The sequence below is a fragment of the Cyprinodon tularosa genome, unplaced genomic scaffold (genome assembly GCF_016077235.1).
Source record: "Cyprinodon tularosa strain WSP-4 unplaced genomic scaffold, ASM1607723v1 ctg8, whole genome shotgun sequence".
Taxonomy (NCBI): Eukaryota; Metazoa; Chordata; class Actinopteri; order Cyprinodontiformes; family Cyprinodontidae; genus Cyprinodon; species Cyprinodon tularosa.
The window spans coordinates 3577277-3595426 of NW_024039562.1; the positions used below are offsets into that span (position 1 = coordinate 3577277).

At 36.9% G+C, this 18150-nt stretch overlaps 1 protein-coding gene across 1 annotated transcript; it reads right to left on the reverse strand.

Moving 5' to 3' along the window:
- Positions 1–3533: 3533 nt before the first annotated feature.
- On the reverse strand, positions 3534–17779 carry LOC119774060 (interleukin-17 receptor E). Its single transcript, XM_038271360.1, has 17 exons — positions 17529–17779; positions 17344–17359; positions 15431–15538; positions 15250–15323; positions 15106–15153; positions 14925–15024; positions 13767–13906; positions 13619–13672; positions 13467–13533; positions 9272–9450; positions 9141–9188; positions 9014–9059; positions 8765–8916; positions 6178–6237; positions 6033–6084; positions 5808–5915; positions 3534–5709 (listed from the first exon to the last, which is right to left on the reverse strand). Exons 1-17 carry the CDS (start codon positions 17601–17603, stop codon positions 4883–4885), a joined length of 2154 nt encoding a protein of 717 aa, XP_038127288.1. The 5' UTR covers positions 17604–17779; the 3' UTR covers positions 3534–4882.
- Between the last annotated feature and the right edge of the window lie 371 nt (positions 17780–18150).

Below are 18150 nucleotides of genomic sequence, written 5' to 3' on the forward strand. Positions count from 1 at the left end.
CAATAAAAACAATTTTATTTTTTATTACTATCAATCAGTTCCTTGTAAATATATTCATAACCTTTGATTTCTGGATTCCATAATTGTACATATAAAATTATCTACAACCATCAACAATGAAACAACGATCTGAAAAAGATTGGTGTGCATTTCTATTTAGCCTCCAAAAGCCTTTCCTTCGGAAAACAATCTGTTGCTGCGAAAACAGATTAGTCACTTCTAGCTTTGCACTTCTAGAGACTAATGTTTGTGCTCTTCTATACATGTAAAATAGCTCAAGCTTGTTGAGATTAAATGAAGAGAATCTGTGAGCATCAAATTGAACCCTAAGTTGGATTCAGGTGTAGACTTTAACTAGGCCACTCCAAGTCATGAGCAAGCATGTTTTCAGTCTTTATTCTGATAGAAGGTAAACCTACCTTAGTCTTATGAAACTATGTTCTTCATGGACCAAATATTTCTATTCTCATCTCATCTGACCAGAACACCCTTCTTCTAGGTTTGCTGTATATGCAAAGATATATCAAACTGGATATGACATCTCAGATGTTTCCTTTAGCAACGCCTTTATTCCTGCCACTCATCTTTAGAGGCTTGGTTTTTTTAAGTGCATGACAGCTGTGCTGTTGCTTTATTCTTTCACCAATGGTGAATCTCCGCAGCTCCTCCAAAATGAGCACAGTCCCCCTGGCTGCTTCTCTGTTAAATAAGACACATGGTATCTATTTACTAATGAAGTTACTTCTAAAGAACATTTTTGCACTGCAATTGATTTGGGGATATCAAAGTAAAAGGTAGTGAATATAAATGTAGACAGATTTTTTTAGATTTTATTTTTTAAGACAAACAATAAACATCTACCATGCATCCATGTAACTTTGCAAATCTGCTGGACTACATGTTGGTTCATTGCATAAAATGTCCCAGAAATATCATATGGCTTATGGTTGTTAAGTGAAAAGGTGGAAGGAATGTGAACATCTTTGCAAAGCACTACAGGGTAAAGGTGGATTAAAGGTGGACTCTTACTGCATCTTCGGTGGATTTAAAGGTTTCATGTCAAACAGTAGTTTCTTCCTATTCCTCCCAAACAGGCTCACCTGGAAGCATACAAAAAAGCCACCGGCAGACTCTGTTCTAATCAAGCATTTCTGTTTGGTTGCTCATAAATCAACCTGTAAGTGGTGATTCCTTTATGAGTCTTTCCTCTGACTGACATACCTCACATGTTCATTCCACCTTCATTGTGAAGGAACCTGATAAATCAGTTATTGCAAGGAGTAGATCCAGTTAGTTGAGGCAGACTAAACGTAAAAGGGTGGTTCTGTTGCTTGTTTTGAAGGAATTCGCTCTGTTTTCCACTCCACATCATTAAGAGTTTGTGTTTGATCAGGTTCATCCCTGGTGTTTGGCTGTGTGATTTTGTGGCTTGTTCTATGCCAAAGAATAACATTATCTGTTGACTTAGATTATTTAGAAAGGCAAAGAGAGATGTTTACAGATGTTTTCTTTTCTCTCCTTTTATCCCATTATCACAGTGTTTCAGAGTAATAGAGAAGAAGTGAAAGTTATAGGTAGACCTTTTTCATTTTGTTGCCATTTTAAAGGGAAGCGTTTCTCCAAATTTCATTTTCGGCTACAAGTTCAAAGATCCCTTTTTAACAGCGAGGACATATATTCTTTGATTGATGCAATTCAGAGTAGGACACAGGAAGCAATCTGGGTTTAAGGGTCATGTTCAGGGGCCAAGAGTGTTTTGAATCTGTGACATTTGCAGCAGCGTAAGGATAACTGCTCTGTTGCTATGTTTTGGTCCACTATCTGTATTTTTTCTTTTTGTTTAAACTTTCTATGGTGACATTTCAGGTTTTAACGATCCTAGCAATGCACCTTCTTTTTTTTTCATTACATAAATAAAGGAACTAGTAAAAAAGTAATTGCAGGGTTGAAGAGTTTGTGTTGTTTAAAGCTGTTAAGTTGTCATCACTTTTAATAATAAAAAAGTAACCCCCAACATCCTAATCAGGGTCTTATATCATACTGAAAAAAATAAAAATAAAGGCAGAGAAGCAAATGTATCCTTATAACAACCGTTAATCCCACACAGGTAGCTAAATAGCAAACAGATCCAACAACTTTACCGTTTATGCCAAGGATTTGATAGTCTAGCAGCGATGGTAGGTCTTCTGAAGGAAATGCCTGTTTAATTATTTCAGTTGAGTGCCAACATTTAATAATTACCTCCACATGAGTACACAGATCAGTCCACTGATTGTTTCCCTGCTTATCAGGCGCACACAAGAGTTTTCGGTTAAACCATAAATGCAAATGCAAAATCCTGATGGATTTTTAAATACAGTTCGCTGAGCTTACAACAAAGAAGGCTAAGCTCCACAGTAAAAACCTTTTCAATCGCATGCGGGCTAACTGATCTGCCCTGAAAAGGGAACTGATCTTACCTTATACTTAGAGCACACAAACTTTACATCACTGCTCCCACAGAGGCTTTCGTTTACAATTTATGACTGTGGACTTTAGAAATGTGTCAAAAGATCAATGAGGAAGTTAAAAGACAATAAAAAAAAATTAAAAAAAATCAGCATACCGTGCTTGCAACAGGTTTTCACCTGACCCTACGTTTTTGCATACTGTGCTGTTACAACCACAAACTAGAGTACTCATTTGGATTTATGTGAAATACCAGCATCCAGTAGCACAACATTTTGTAAGGTAAACATTTATATCAACCCCTTTATTACCATACCCTCAAGTAAAATTTGATGCAACCAACTGCCTTTAAGGATTACCCTTTAGTAAATACAGTCCACCTCTGTGTAATCTATGAAGATCTACAAGGTTTTTTGTAACATAAGTTAACAAACAGCCAATAAACCTGGGAGAGGTTGGGAATGTTAGGGCGAAGTTAAAAGCAAGTCAAGTGTTTCAAACAATACCGGAAGCCCAAGAGATGTCAAAGAACTGTTCAATCTACATTTTGAAAATAGAACTAGTATAATGCAATTATAAATCTACATAGATATGAGCTAAAGCTAAACTAGCAGGCTTGTTAGGAGAGTTTCACTTAGAGAACCTCCATATTCTTGTGTACCTCTGGAAGAGATGTAAAGATCAAAATCTGCAAGCCTCTAGATTCAAGATGAACTCATGCATCCTACGCCACTGTCACCACAAAGGAACAGTTTGGATGAACATATGAGCCGTTTTGCAAACATGAAGGGTTAGTCTCTACATGTTCAAATCTCATTACTTAAAGGCATAGTGGAGGATGTTCTCTTTCCGGGTGGATCATCAGAGTAAATGGTCCTCCTAAATTGTCACTCATTCTGCTGATATGTTTACCTAAGGCGGTCCTTCGTGCTCTTCCCTATTTTCACTTACTGGTGGTGAGTCTGACATAGTGGAAAAATTGCAAATCTTCTTTTGGAAAGTAAGCTTGTTTGAGCGATGCAAACTGCAACTTTTAAACATAGCGTGCAAGAGGAAAAATGGACTCAGGGTACAGAGGTGTGCATGTGCATTTTTTTTTTTTTTAAAGTGAAGATCTTTTCAAAAGTTTGCGAAAATCCTCCACTATACCTTTAAAGCTTTGCTGCTACAGTTGTATTGAGTTGTAGATTTCCTCCGACTTCACCAGTATGCTCAACTGTACTGGTCTTCTACCTAACACCCCAGTAAAACTGTTTATTGTTTGTCTTGATGTGCCTAAATGTAAAAATGTTCAAGGCTTGTGCAAATACTTCTCCAAGGCTCTGTAGTATAAATGCCCACAAAATATTATTTTACAAAACATTACATGCTATAAACCTTTCCTTACAGACATTTTCCATTGTAAGCATTTTATTATCTTGTATTCACAGGTTTATAATGTCAACAGTGCTAGGCTCACCTTAAACACTGTTTACAGAAGCAGCAAGAACAAACAAGAACTGTACAAACATCTTTCTAAAGTGGCAATCATATTTGTGTGGAGATCCTGCTGAGGTGTAAGTTTACAGTTTAAAGTTGTCTTGCATATAGTTTACGGTTGACCTTTAATGGGTCTGTGAAGTACAAGTGGGGAAGACATGGGGAAATACCTGTCATGCTTTTTGGCTCTAATGCTTTGAGATTGAGGTACCAAGTTACACTGAAATAAATACTTAATACTGGATTTAACTTTTTCTGTTCAAATGACTCCAGGTGATAAATTATCTAAATAAAGTGTTGTAAACGCAATGCCTTGGCTTAAATTTGAATACAAGAGGTAGTATGTGTTCAACACAATCAGAGTTGGTAAAAGCAAACATGGTTGACCTTGCAGGGTCCAAACAACAAACATTTAACATTTGCATCCAGTTAACTTGTAAAAAAGACATTCATCTTCATCTTTTTACATGCTGCTCTCTAATAAAGGAAATCATGAGACTGCTTTAGCTTTGAACGCGTGTTTAGAAAATCCTACGCAAATGTCTGTCACCTGCACTGTCACAGCGTGCGAACACACTAGGCAGGGACACAAAGGCGGTGAGGTAATAATTTGCAAGCCCATTTTCATAATGGTCAGGATATCTGCAGAGATAAGGCAGGTGTTCACTGTGGCTTCTGTCACGAGAGCTTAGTATAAAGCAGCTTCTGTTTTGAGTGCTGCAATCCACTGGATAGGACCGTGTTTTCGTCTCCTTAATATGCAAATCAATTGGGGAAAACATCGACTGGTTCCAGCACGCAGCCTCAGGGGGCTCACCAGTGACATGACACCTTCCAGAGTCTTGAGTGTCATGTTTCGCTGCAGGACTAACGTCTGGCACTTGAAACTGGAGCTCAAAGCATTACTGTTCCTATGGCGACATGTGCAGGACCTCCTGTCTGCAAAGGACAGCTTTCACTTGCAGTCGCTCTGACCTGATGTTTTGGTAGACGAGACACTTTCTGTCCGTTTGTCAGGTAGAACTGTTTGTAGCCTTTGGGTGAGCTGGCGAGCCAGCCATACAGACAGAACTTTAGACAGGAGTCTGGGCCAGCAGCGCCATCTGGACTCTCTGCTATTTGTCCTTCCCCTCATCTCTGTCATCTCCTGAATGAATCCGCTGAATTCTTGTGGTAAACAGTAGTGAGGGACCCCTCTGAAGGCCTGTGGGATGTCCTTGCTGCAGCAGAGGCCCTGGAAGAAGACAATGGTGACATCTTTGCACTTGCCCTCTTGCAGAGCCCCTTCTAAAGCGGCCAGAGCTCCAACAAACACAGGCTCTATCACTGCAGATGGCTCCTTTTCTGAGTCATCATACTCTAAACTTTCAACTCCTTTATCTTCCAAATATTTATTTTTTTTATTTTTTCCAAGTTTCCATCCGTTAGGTTTTAAATAATCAGGCATTAATGTTCTGATTTTTTCAGGTCTCAGGCTATTATCCATTTTCGTTCTTAATCTCTGATACATCCTTTTAGCTTCAGAACTCCAAACGATCAGTATTTTTCCCTCTTCTTCAAGGATATTTTCCCACTGTCCATACAACCAAGGAAGTGGACCCAGATCTGCCACGCTAGCGCCATTCCAAGCCTTGGTTTTAGAGCTCTGGGCCCATAAAGTGGTGTCCACCGATGCACCCAGCTCCTCCTGCAGAATCGATGCCAGGGCACAGGCTGCAGAGATGTGGGCCGACTGACTGGACGAACAGACCATCAGCAGTGGCCTCTGAATGGTCAACAAACCTGGGTGCAAGGCAAGATAGAAATTTTGTGTTTATACCAGTAAGATGTGCAAACATAATCATTGTGCAACAGATATAATAGAGGACAACAGAACCAACCTGCCATTCCACTTTTTAAAGCACGATGGAGGAGAAATCCAAGTAAGGTGCCGGTGACTGCAAATACTAAAACACCACCTGCACAAACACCCCACCTTTTCCGTGTGACTAAAAAACACAAACATAGGCAAGTTTGGCATATGTTTTGATTAGGAGTTACATGTGCATTCAAGCACATTAAAAAAAAGAATGCAAAATGGGTGTTTGGTGCGTGTGATGCCTTACAGTCCGGGCACAGGATTCGGCGGCCAATAAGAGCTGGATCTGACTGCCACACCTTAAGAAAAAAAGGCAAAAAACTTCATAAAGACAACAAAACACACAGTCAGATATTCATCCTTGTCATTTTTTTTCTTTTTCTTTTTTTTACCTGTATACATGGTTTCTCGGTGATGTCTTGAATGGGTACAACTATCCTCTGATCAGTGGGCTATAGCAGAAGAGAGAGGTCACAACTTTTAGCAACCTGAAATGTACTTTTCAGTAGCAAAAACATCAAATTGCAATTTAATTGTAGATTTACATTTGATATCACAAATAACCCAAATTTATATTTGCTTTATTAAACTATGTGCACACTACCTTCTGTAAGCTTTAAAATCTTGGTGACTATTTCAATGCTACTTACACAATGTCTTAAAGCCCGTTAAATGTTAAACTCCCTTTCAGCATGGCCTCTAAGGTCATTACATCTCAGTCCAACTGAGCAACTTTGGGATGTGCTGGCATAAAGATTTGCTTTAGTTAACAAATCTGCCTCAATTATGCTTTTTCGTTACATCAATAAGACCAAAATCTCAGCGAAATGTTTCAAACGCCATTGTTGAATGTATACAATCAGGATCTACGTATTAAGAAATGCAAAAGGGCTCCAATGCAGTAGTAGTATAAGCTGTAACTAATAAAGTGCATGTGCAGTCTATTATTACTTGTTCTTCCAGATATTTCCTCTAGGGGTCGCCAGAGCAGATCAGAGACAACAGAGTCAGTTATCCAGGATAGAGGTGGGGGGACCAGAACCACATCCAAATATCAACTCATAGCCGAGAAGATTTGGCTACATGTGCAGAAACACTTAGGCCTGATATTTAAATAAAATCCTTTCTCATTATTGCTTCTTCCAATTTTCCCTTGAAGTATTCAAGAAGTACAACCCCACCCTACATTCCCAGAAAAAGGTGTGGTCACTGGTACAGCCTCTCCGAGTTAATAAAGATGCTTCCGTTAAGTATAGAATGTTGCTGTACTACAAGTAGAAATGAGGAGAGCCTTCATTTTCCTCTCCGCCCATTTAGAAACTGTACAGCGACTATCACGTGAGGAACACGCCTCACACACGCCTCAAACCACAGGTAGAGTTTTGGTTTTATTTTCAGACAGCATGCTCTCTGTACAGAAACTTTTTGAACTAAACGGTTTGAGTAAAAATCTAAAACATGTCCCACAAGCAGTAGTCTATCATTAGGATTACTTAAATACATTAAAAAGATGGCTTATTTCTATTAGTTAAAATTCACATTTCAACAAGACTTGCAACCCATGCATCAAATTAAGAAAACATATTTTTATCCTAAATAAATATATTTATTATTATTTAAATGATTATTAATTACTAGATAAATATTTCTACTAAAAAGCCATATGGTAAAAACATTAATTAAACATTAATTAAACCCATCTCTCACTTTTCTAATTAAAATTATTCTTGCTACAAAAACTTCAGACATAATGATTTGGATTTGTAAGATGACTTTGTTTACAAGCTTTAGCATAAGTAGTCAAAAAGGTTATTTAAATTGTACATTTTTAGGCACAACTTAAGCAAATATCAATTTTAATTTTAATCAGATTCCCCATTACTATATTAATTGATCAATAAAGACTTTCATTTTATATGTGTATATATGGGGGGAGGTCAAAGAGTGAGGGGCCCGATATCCAGCAAATTTGTCCTGGTTAGAGCTAAGGCTCAGGTGGCCGATTGAGCTGCAGAACAAACATGTCAAAGATTTCAGAGATGCCTCATTTTAGTGCTGACAATGATAAGAAATCTGTTTAAAAAAAAACAGAAAAAGCAAGATGACAAGTCACCTACTCACAGGCTCAATGTTAAAATACAACAACCAACAATTTACATCTACCGACTTCCTCTGCTCTACTTTTTTAGACGTTTCCCCAATATAACAGCTGTGTCTGCATGTGCCCTAATAACTATATAGGGCACTATATAGAGGTTACGCCATTTTAAATGAGTGTTCAAAAGTCTAGTGGATGAAAAAGCAGTTGACTCGAAATTTTCCAAATTGCACCTTGGAAAGTAGTGATTATCCATGCCACTAGACGAGCAGATATATCCCGGAATGCTTTGTGAGTGGAGCTCTCCTCGGAAAGCATTATGGGATTTGTTGTCAGAGCTGCTCGCTGTCGCTACCCGACAGTGGCAACAAATAACAAAGATGGCGGGGGCACCGTGTAGGGAGGCGGAGTCCCGTGACCAATGGGGAGCGAAAATTAGTGATCATCTGTCCAAATGGTCAGTTAACTGAGTTCACTACAAAGTCAACTATATAGTCCCCGCTCTATATAGTGAATGAGGGACCTGGTGATTAGGGCGGACATTCCACACAGCCAAGACCTAATTTGTCACTATTCCTTCTCTGCACTTGTCAAAAGTATTTCAGATGAATCTCTAACTCTGTTAAAATGTATTGTTTCTAATCCAGTCTAAAAAGATGGATGACCTCAAGTACTTTAATGTATTCACCCAAAATAGCTTTACTTGTCTGTAAGCTTCATCTGATCACCTACAATATAACTGAGGTAATACTGGTCTTTTTTGTCTCTTTTTACTTGTGTTTTGAATATAAATTCAAATAAAAGTGCCAATAAATGTGCATTCCCCTCTAAAAAAACGAGAATTAAATGAATGCAAAATGAATGCAACCATCTAAACTAACCATTGTTGCAGAGTGGAGTGGCCCTCTGGGCAGACAACCAGACTCAGTAAGGACACAGAGTTGAGCTGAAAACCTTGCAGGCACAGTGGAGATAATATGGACCCAAACGCTTTGAATGCCTGCTGTGACATGTGTCTCCCAAGAAGGTTTATCTGTAAAGGTCAAGAGAAGAGAGAGTCAAAATATTCAGATAAGCTCTGAAGCGTAACCGACCATGTATAAATAGTATAAACACTAGATCTGACTCACCTTCCAGGGAGAGGCAAGAGATATTGTGGTTATTTTGAATATAAAACTGTCAAAAAGAATGAATAAAATGTTGGTGTCACGATAAAAAAAAAAAAAAAGTAGATGAGATAATATATGAGAGTCTCACCTGCACACATATCTGGGGGTGTTTATCCACTGTGGATGTTTTGAGTCTCTGTACAAAAAAAAAAACAGGATATTTGAAGAATAAAACATTATTTGTGAGAAAAAAAAATGTTTAAATGGTTCAGATATTACCAGAGTTGGTCCATATTCCCTCTCCAGTGTGGAGTTGGGAAGCGGTATACAGGTAAGGTTGTGAATCATCCAGCAGAGGGCAGCAGAGACATCCAGTGCCTGGGCTGGACACACTGAGCTCCATGACAGGTAAGAGGTAAACACTTGCACTGTAGAACTCTGCAGAATATCCTTGGTGTCTGTTAAATGATTTTATACAAAACATTGATGTAAGGTTTATCCAGTGGGGCCGTAAAAGATAAATTGTTTGTCTCATTAGAAGATAAATGCATTTCTGAGGTTTGTGTTGTAGTCTATCAGATACTTAAAGTAAACAATGACTCTGCTACAGCATGCCTCCATTGTCTCCATGGTAACCCACAGCTGTACTGGCCAATAGATGGCACCATCACTTTTTTTTTACTGCTTTCCTTTACTTCAGAGTATAAACCAACAGTTATCTGACATGTGCCCGACCCTGCCTCCATTCACACCACCGTCTGTGCATCCTCACTTTGTTGACCATCACTGAAACTGCTGACCTCTCAGTTTCTGTCCATGCAAATTTCCCTTCATATCAAGTTCAAACCATCCATACATCACCATAACAGATCATAAATGTCCCCTTGGTGTTTTGGAATCTGATAGCAGCTCACTTTGGACCAGCAGATTGAGAAGTCATGGCAAGTCATTTTGGCTAACTACATCTTTTAGTTTAGTTAACTCTCAGGCTTAAGGGGAACTCAGATGGCCATGAAGCGTCACTCTGGGTCACATGGCTAATTCAGGGACAGATATGACCTTCTCCAGTTACATAAGTAACTGTATCAATATGCACCAACTGCTGTATACTGACTTAATTATAATTTATTAAACAATAAGCTGCAACTTAGGTCAAAAGTTATGCAGTGTTGCTTTAAAGTCCTAGGGATGCGACTGTTCCTACGGTTGGAGTTCAAAATTCTCCTGAGTGGTGCCCGACTTTACACGTATGACAGAGGTCGTGGATGAGTCTCCTCCATCATACATTTTTTTATTTAGAGGAGGAAAGCGGGGACGGAGTTGTTGTGGAAGAGGACGCCAGGGTGGTAGAAGCTTGGTTTGGTGTAGAAGGCTTACAGCCGTACATGTTAGAGCCCTTGTCTTGCAACGCTGCCAGTTCTGTTAACTCTATGCCTGCCGAAGACATATGAATACAGGTGCTATGACTGAAAAAATTTGATTGACAGATGACCGTTGATATATGATTGGCCGAATTTAGGTGTACAAGCTGACGTATAACTAACTGGCCTGCATAAAATAATGATTAAAAAAAAAACCCACAGATTTTAAGACTGGATTTTTTTTTAAATAGAAATTTTCTAACTTTAGGACAACATGGTCTGATAAAAAGTACATTTATATAAATGTTTAAGCCAGAATGATTTGAAATTTAAATATGACTTCCCTACGACTTAAAATCATATTGCGTGGATTCATACACACACACATCTGAACTTGTCTCACCATCTTTGTGGGGCGTTTCCACTGAACCTAACAATTATGGATTCATACCTAACCCTGAACTCAGTTCACACCTTAGTCCTAAACGTGACTTCTGACCCAAACACAGCAATTCCCCTAGTGGATTTCAGGCATCGGTCCCCACAAAATGCGGTCCACAAAGTATTAACAACAAGAACACACACAGAAAATGAAAGCAGGACAGGCTAGGCTAAGCATGTCTGCATCCATCCGCAAACTAAACAGACAATTTCTTCCACAAACCTCCAGCACACATTTCTGCACCAACTTTTACACGGATGCACCTTACTTACAACAACAAAGTGCCCCCAAACAAACCAAGCAGATGCGTTTTTTATTGTGCGTTTTCAAATGTTTTTCATTTAAAGATCCACCTGTCCCAGAACAGCTTAAACATGACATGAGCATTTTATTTTTTATTTTTTCATTTTAAGGGTTTATTTTTGGATGCAGTGACTCCCAAATCCCTGTGGCTGTATTTATAGAAGATCATGGTCTGTGGGACTCTTAACAGCATCTCTCAATAATCCACAATGTCATCAGTAAAGAGCAAATATTAAACTGAAAAAATTACATTTGTTTAATGTTTAGCCCTGCGTAAACGCAACTGAAATGTAATAAGTAACAGCCTTCAGCATAGAAAGGAAATAGGAAGTGTTTAAACAAGCAGGTATACATGCGCTACAGCATCAAACAACGATGATGTTTTCATTTTCAGGGGGACTTAAGACTTTTAAAATAAAGATAAATTCATCATTTTAATAAACACTTGCTGTTTAATTGCATAAGTAGATTATTTTAACTAATAATACAAAAATAGGCAAATCACATTGCTTAGTCATTAGGAAGTCAATAAAGTCTCTAAATCTTGTAACATAACATATATAAATCTATCATCATAAAATTAATGTGTTAATGGAGCATAATAATACTGATGTTCCAAAAGTGTAAAATTGAATGTAATATACATGTATTTATTAAATTGTTATGGTAATTACATCTTAGACGTAATTTTAAGATTTTACATAAATACTGAATTACAAGCACATGTCTGTTAATGCTATAGTATTTTTCTATTTGCAAAATGTGCCATGCCGTATACTTTTATGCTGTGTCTGTGCATTAGGCTAAATGAATGAACCAATTTAATAACTCCACAGAGCTTCAGCTTCTACACTAGAAAAATAACATAAATTGGTAAAATAACAGGCAACATCAAGTTCAACTTTTGCTTTTTGCTCTTAGTTACAAAAAAAACCAAACTGATAATTTGAAAAAAAAAACTATACATACAAGTATGTATGCACACACTGACACTGACAGTGAAAGTACCTGTGTAATGTCTTCCCACAGCCGGCAAACTGCTTGTTTTTGCAGACAAATGCTACATGTGTAGGCATTTTTAGTCCGTGGGAGTGGGGAGTATCAACATGGCGGACGGTGGCTTCGATTTTTTCAGGCAATCAGTGAATAAATAGTGATCAATGCTCACCATCGCTAAGTGCAAATGGAGAGGAGCACGTAGGACGGCCTCATGTAAACATATCACCAGAATGATCCACCCGGAAAAAGAAAATCCTCAACTATACCTTCAAAATATTTTTATCAGGTTTTGGCTGTTATGTTTTTCTTGTTCCCTAGCATAAAACGATCAGTTTACTTCCTACATCAGCCATGTTAGGAGCTCAGGGAAAGCTCAGAGACACTCTACCTATCAAACAGATCAATAAAAAGTTAGTATTAGCACTTTTTGTCATTAAGACTAGAAAATTGTTTATGTTTAAATAAAAATATGCAACAAATGAAAATCGAAGATTGATATATTTCCACCAAAACAAGTTTAATGTATTATCAAGAATGTCTGTGTGAGAGATTCAGCTGCAGCTAAGAAAGATTTACAGTCTTCAAGACTGAGCGATCGTGTATAGGGCTTAATTATTGACAGAATCATGTTGCCACCAGTGCAGAGCTTAAACCCTTAGTTGAGAAGCATAAGCAGGACATATTTGCATGAAGTGACCAGATGGACAGAAGATTACTACTTCTGATGGCTTGGGATATCTGAGAAAAATTATTTGTTCAATGGAGAAAATAAAAACAAAACTTCAACCTAGAGTCCATTAATGTACGTTCCACGAATAAATGTGGCATTAAAAGATCATCCTGGCAGACACAATAATCTATATATGATCTAGATCTATGGAGTGAAAGACCAAGCAGCCAAGTTTTTAACTTTTGGAAAATCTGTGCTAAAAACAAAACAACAGAAACTATATTAAAAAATTGATCAAGGTATCAAAACCAGAAGTCAACGTCAAGCATACCAGAGAATTACAGAAGTCCCTTTCTCAGGAACTTTTCAAACGTATCTGGACATAATTTCAGAGAAACAACAAAAATAGGACAGAGGAAACTATTTTCATATTCTGAGCTGAGGTTGCAACAGTTTCCTGTGTTTTCTGTGATGCATCACCCTTTATATAACAACATCACTCTCAGCAGAATCGTTGCTGGAAACTGCTCACTTTTAAAATGCTAACAGAGAAGAAGTCTAAGGCAGACTGTTTTTTAAGCTTGAACATGAAGAAACTCTTATGCATATTACAAATTCCCCAAATCAGCGACATTTGAGTTGAGAGAGGTGAAAAGGTTTCCCTTCATAGAAAATAAATGATTCACCAGCCACACTCACCAATAAGGCTTTGATTTTCAAATGGGCACTTTTTATGTCTTGCAGCATCTATGTAGTTGTAATACACCTGCCAGTAAAGACAACGGATACATAGAAACATGAAAACCACTGAAACGTCACCAAAACATAACATTATTCTGAATGTTTCTTACCTCTACGCACACACAGGGCAGCAGGTAGGGGATGCTTAGAACAGCTGAGCGATTCTGGGGGAAAAGAAACGCACAGATATATGAAGGTAGTAAATAAATAACATAAAAAGTAAATCTTCATTTAGATGAATGGGACTCAAATTCTCACAATGGCTTGTGGGTTTCCGCCGTGGCAGTGGCCGTGTTTTTCATAACACAACCTGACTTTCACCACTTCTCCAGAATCCACGTCTACCGAAATGATTTTGGACGACTTATTCACAGACAGAGTGAAGTTTGGCCACGGATCTAAGGCAGACAAGAAAGCAACTAAAATTGAAGTAAGACATAAAAAAAATAATCTAAATAAATAACTAAATCTAGATCCTGATGAACTATAACAATGATTCAACTTTTTTTTTTCCATTTGTTTTTGCAACATGCAACCTCAGACATATATGACTTTTTGCATAGATTTGCACTCCTTTGACTCATCTAACAAAAAACTACCTTTATGGTAAAAATAGATTTAGTGGAAATAAGCTTTTAACCATCAGATGATAAACTGGTTCTTAAAACTTGTTCAATTGCATTTTTATAACCCTGCACCTAAGACTCATTATTTAGATGCTCAGATGCATATTAAAAAGTGTTTGTTATCTCAATGATCTTATTCTGGTCATTAAAATCTCAGCAAGCCTTTAAAAAACACCCCTAATACATTCACTATCAATTATTACAACTTACAACTGTATCTAATGCCTTTTTCGGAGCAGTTTCTCATTATAGTAGCCTTTTATAGCTGCTTTTTTTTTTATCTCTGCTTCTGTCTCTTTGAACCCCAGTCGGCCTTGGCAGATGGCCGCTCACACTGAGCCTGGTTCTGCTGGAGGTTTCTTCCTGTTAAAAGGGAGTTTTTCCTCTCCACTGTCGCTACAAGCATGCTTATTGTGAGGGATTGCATCTGAGTCAATTAGTTTTCGACTGGTTTTCCTTAGATAGAAAACTTTGAATCACTTTGACTGTATGATCTGGTGAACTGTAAAGTGCCTTGAGATGACATGTGTTGTGAATTGGTGCTATAGAAATAAACTGAATTGAAAATTGAATTGAATAGAAAGTGAACCATATGGTTTAAATGGGTCACTAAGACTATTCAATTCATAGTTTTAAAAGCTCCCCATGTTGCAGAACAAGACAGAAATCAGCGCAATCTTTTATACATCACGGTTTATAATGAATTTCTTGCTGCTGTGACAAAGTTTTCTCTTTACTTAAAGAAAGGGAGACAAGAGGATGGTTAATTGTAATGTCTAAAATATCTTACCTGGAACAAGGTAAGAAACACTGCAGTTTAAAGATTTTGAGATGAAGGACACTGAAACATTCCTTGTTGCATCAGCTTCGAACTTTAACTCCAGCTTGTGCTGAAAAATAACCAAAAATAATTATTTCAACGTCTGTGTTTACTGTTTCCGGTAATAGGTTAGTTCATGACAGGTAGTTACCAGTGAAGAGATTCTTGGATGCGAACAACAATTTATGCCGAATTCCATCTTAGGTGCAATAAAATATGGTTCCATTAAAGACAATATATAAACATGGTGAGCTTAGATATATCATGAAAATGTAAACAATATTCAAATACAAACCTTTGTTTTCTGTTTGCATTTTCTTATAAGCTTAGGTGGTGTATGTCCTCTGTGTATTTCAAGCTGATGAAAGTCTAAAAGACAGCAGTTTGAGAAACTTCTCAGTAACTTATTTAAACGGGATGAGGAAACGCTTACAGATAAATGTGTGTCAGCACACTAGCAGAAATACAGAACGTACCTTTAGTGTTTTTCCAAACCTGGACTGTTATTTTTTCAGAATATCCTCTGTCTTCCCTTATCAGGGGGGAGGAGGTCAGACTTATAGGACACCATCCCTCAGCAACATCTGTTCACATAGAGAGGAGCCAACAAAAAGGCTATGTATGTTTTTACATGTTCAGAAACCAGTAACAAAGTACAAAGAAAAGTTTTTTGTTTTGTTTTTTTGCTGCTTTGTTTTCATTATAAAGCAGGAAATCTTTAGTTGAAATGGGGAGCCCCTTTTCTGCTCTGTGTTGAAAACATAAAAATTTTCTTTTAACAGCTTCAATTCAACTTGTATTACCAAATCGGGTCGTTTCCTACTTTCATTTTAACTCTTTATAGGGCAGGTTACCATTTTTGATCACTTGCATACGCCTTACAAATGGAGTCCCGCAAAGATGCTGCTACATGGCTGTACATGTTATTTTGGCATCTCACCAATTAGATGAGCCTTCAAATTGTATATTACCTACTGTAAATTAATTTTGAAAAAAGTTAACGAGAAAAAAAGGTAAAGAGCTATTTGAAAAGTTAAAAAGTAAAATAAAAAAGTTAATAAGCCTAGTTAAAAATTATATTTAGGTTTGTAAAGTAAAAATGTAACTGTCAGTATCAGTATTAAGGCCTCTAAGATTATGTTGAAACAAAAATAAATGTGTTTCTTTCCATCTGAGAGTGTTTTTCATGATTTTCTTATAGAAGCACTTTTGTTATTTTTCTTAATATATTCGAGCAAGTTGGTGTTTCTTGTTATTACCTTAACATACATTTTTGCCATCAAAATATCCAAATTTTAATAAGGTCTTGTTCTGGATTCCAATAACACTATTGGCTTGAAATATTGATTTTCAAAGTATTTCACTGAGTGCCCTCTAAAGGGTTAAAGTAGGATTAAAAGAACAACAGCAAGAGAACCAGCTAATGTTTACATTTTGATTTGTTTCCAATATGCCTGCTGCATCATGTAGACTGTAGAAAGTTGCTGGTTTGAGGTAATCATTTGCATTTCTTAGAGCAGCAAACTCAGTAATATGCATTTTTGTGAACTCTTTCTTTACTGTGTCAAAATGTCCAAAGCATAAAACATTATTATCAACTTATCTACTATTGCTTACAGAAAAGATTTTAAAAAAAGAGATGAAATAACATTTATCTATGTGACTTCACTGTCCATCTATGGCCGGTGTGGGCATTATCAATGTTGACTTTACAAATGTAGCTAAATAACTTTTTTTTTTTTTTTTTCAATGCTTTTTCTTATCCAAATTATTTGGAAAGTTGGCCATTTTGGATGGTACAAAAAATACAAACACACACACACACATATATATATATATATATATATATATATATATATATACATATATATATATACATATATATACATATATATACATATATATATACATATATATATATACATATATATATATACATATATATATACATATATATATATACATATATATATACATATATATATACATATATATATATACATATATATATATATATATACATATATATATATATATATATATATATATATATACTACTGTTCAACTTTTAAAGAGGAAACAGCGCCCCCCACAGTCATAGTATATATCACTATTTAGAAGAATAGTGATATTTATTTATTTGTAGTTTCTTTTATTTTCTGTCATCTGACGTTTAACTAACTTTAAGCAGTTTAATCATATAGAAATAAATATACATTTCTACTTAACGTTTTTTGAAATACAAAAAAATAATATTGATGAAATAGTTTTATATTTCAAAATGTCAAATCACTTTTTTAATCGAAAAACATAAACGAATATACCCCACTGCCCTGATCGACATTTCACTGTAGAACAATTATAGGTAAAGAAAAAAGATTAAACTCACCTATTAGGTCACCCTCCTAAAATAAGCAGAGGAGAAAAAAATAGAAGTTGATGAAATATGCACATTTTCACAAAGTTTAAAGAAAAGGTATAATGCAAAAGTGAAATGTCCTGTATTAATTGGGTCTAAATCAATCCCGGGGTGTTTTAAATCCAGATGTTGCCATTAAATGTGTGCAGGCTCACCTGGCAGCGTGGGAAACAGCGCACCTGCAGGGAGCACGCGGCGACAAGCAGCGTTAACACGGCGGAAAAAAACATCTTAAACAGCTTTTGATTCGTAGAGAAACAGAGAGCTGCTGTTTCTGTTAATCCTCTGATGTGAAGCTGTGAGCTGTCCTCTGCTTCGCAGCGGCTGTCTCTCTGGGGGCTTTCTTCCTCCTCCGCTCTACTTGAACTATGATTTCCCAGTCTACTGTAACGGCCCCAATGACTCACATCAATGCGTCATTTCCCTTCCTTTCCTCTTTTTGCTATTTTTAATGAATAAATAACCGCAGAGGGCTGCTCGTGTTTTGGGGCACTTTTTGATTTGTCTCCTTCAATTTAGTCTTTTTAGCAGAATTTCATTGTGTTTCCATTTCAAAGTATACAATTGCGTTACTATTGGTAAGCAGCAGACTGCAGTTGCTTAGGGGCCCCTGACCTCTTAGGGGCCCCATCACTGACACCTGGTTGCCTTCCTATGCAATTGTGGACTAGAATGTCTCTTTACAGATATAATGGTGCGAAAAATTCTTATACCCACCTGATATAAGGTTGATTGACCGGACCTTATTTATGGCAAGGCAAGGCAAATTTATTTGTA

Coding starts and splice junctions, on each gene's coding strand:
- LOC119774060 (XM_038271360.1), bottom strand. CDS start 17,603: ATGTTTTTTTCCGCCGTGTTAACGCTGCTTGTCGCCGCGTGCTCCCTG. Junction 13,673..13,766: donor GCGGAAACCCACAAGCCATT/GTGAGAATTTGA, acceptor CTTTTCCCCCAG/AATCGCTCAGCTGTTCTAAG. Junction 8,917..9,013: donor CTCTTGCCTCTCCCTGGAAG/GTGAGTCAGATC, acceptor TGACCTTTACAG/ATAAACCTTCTTGGGAGACA.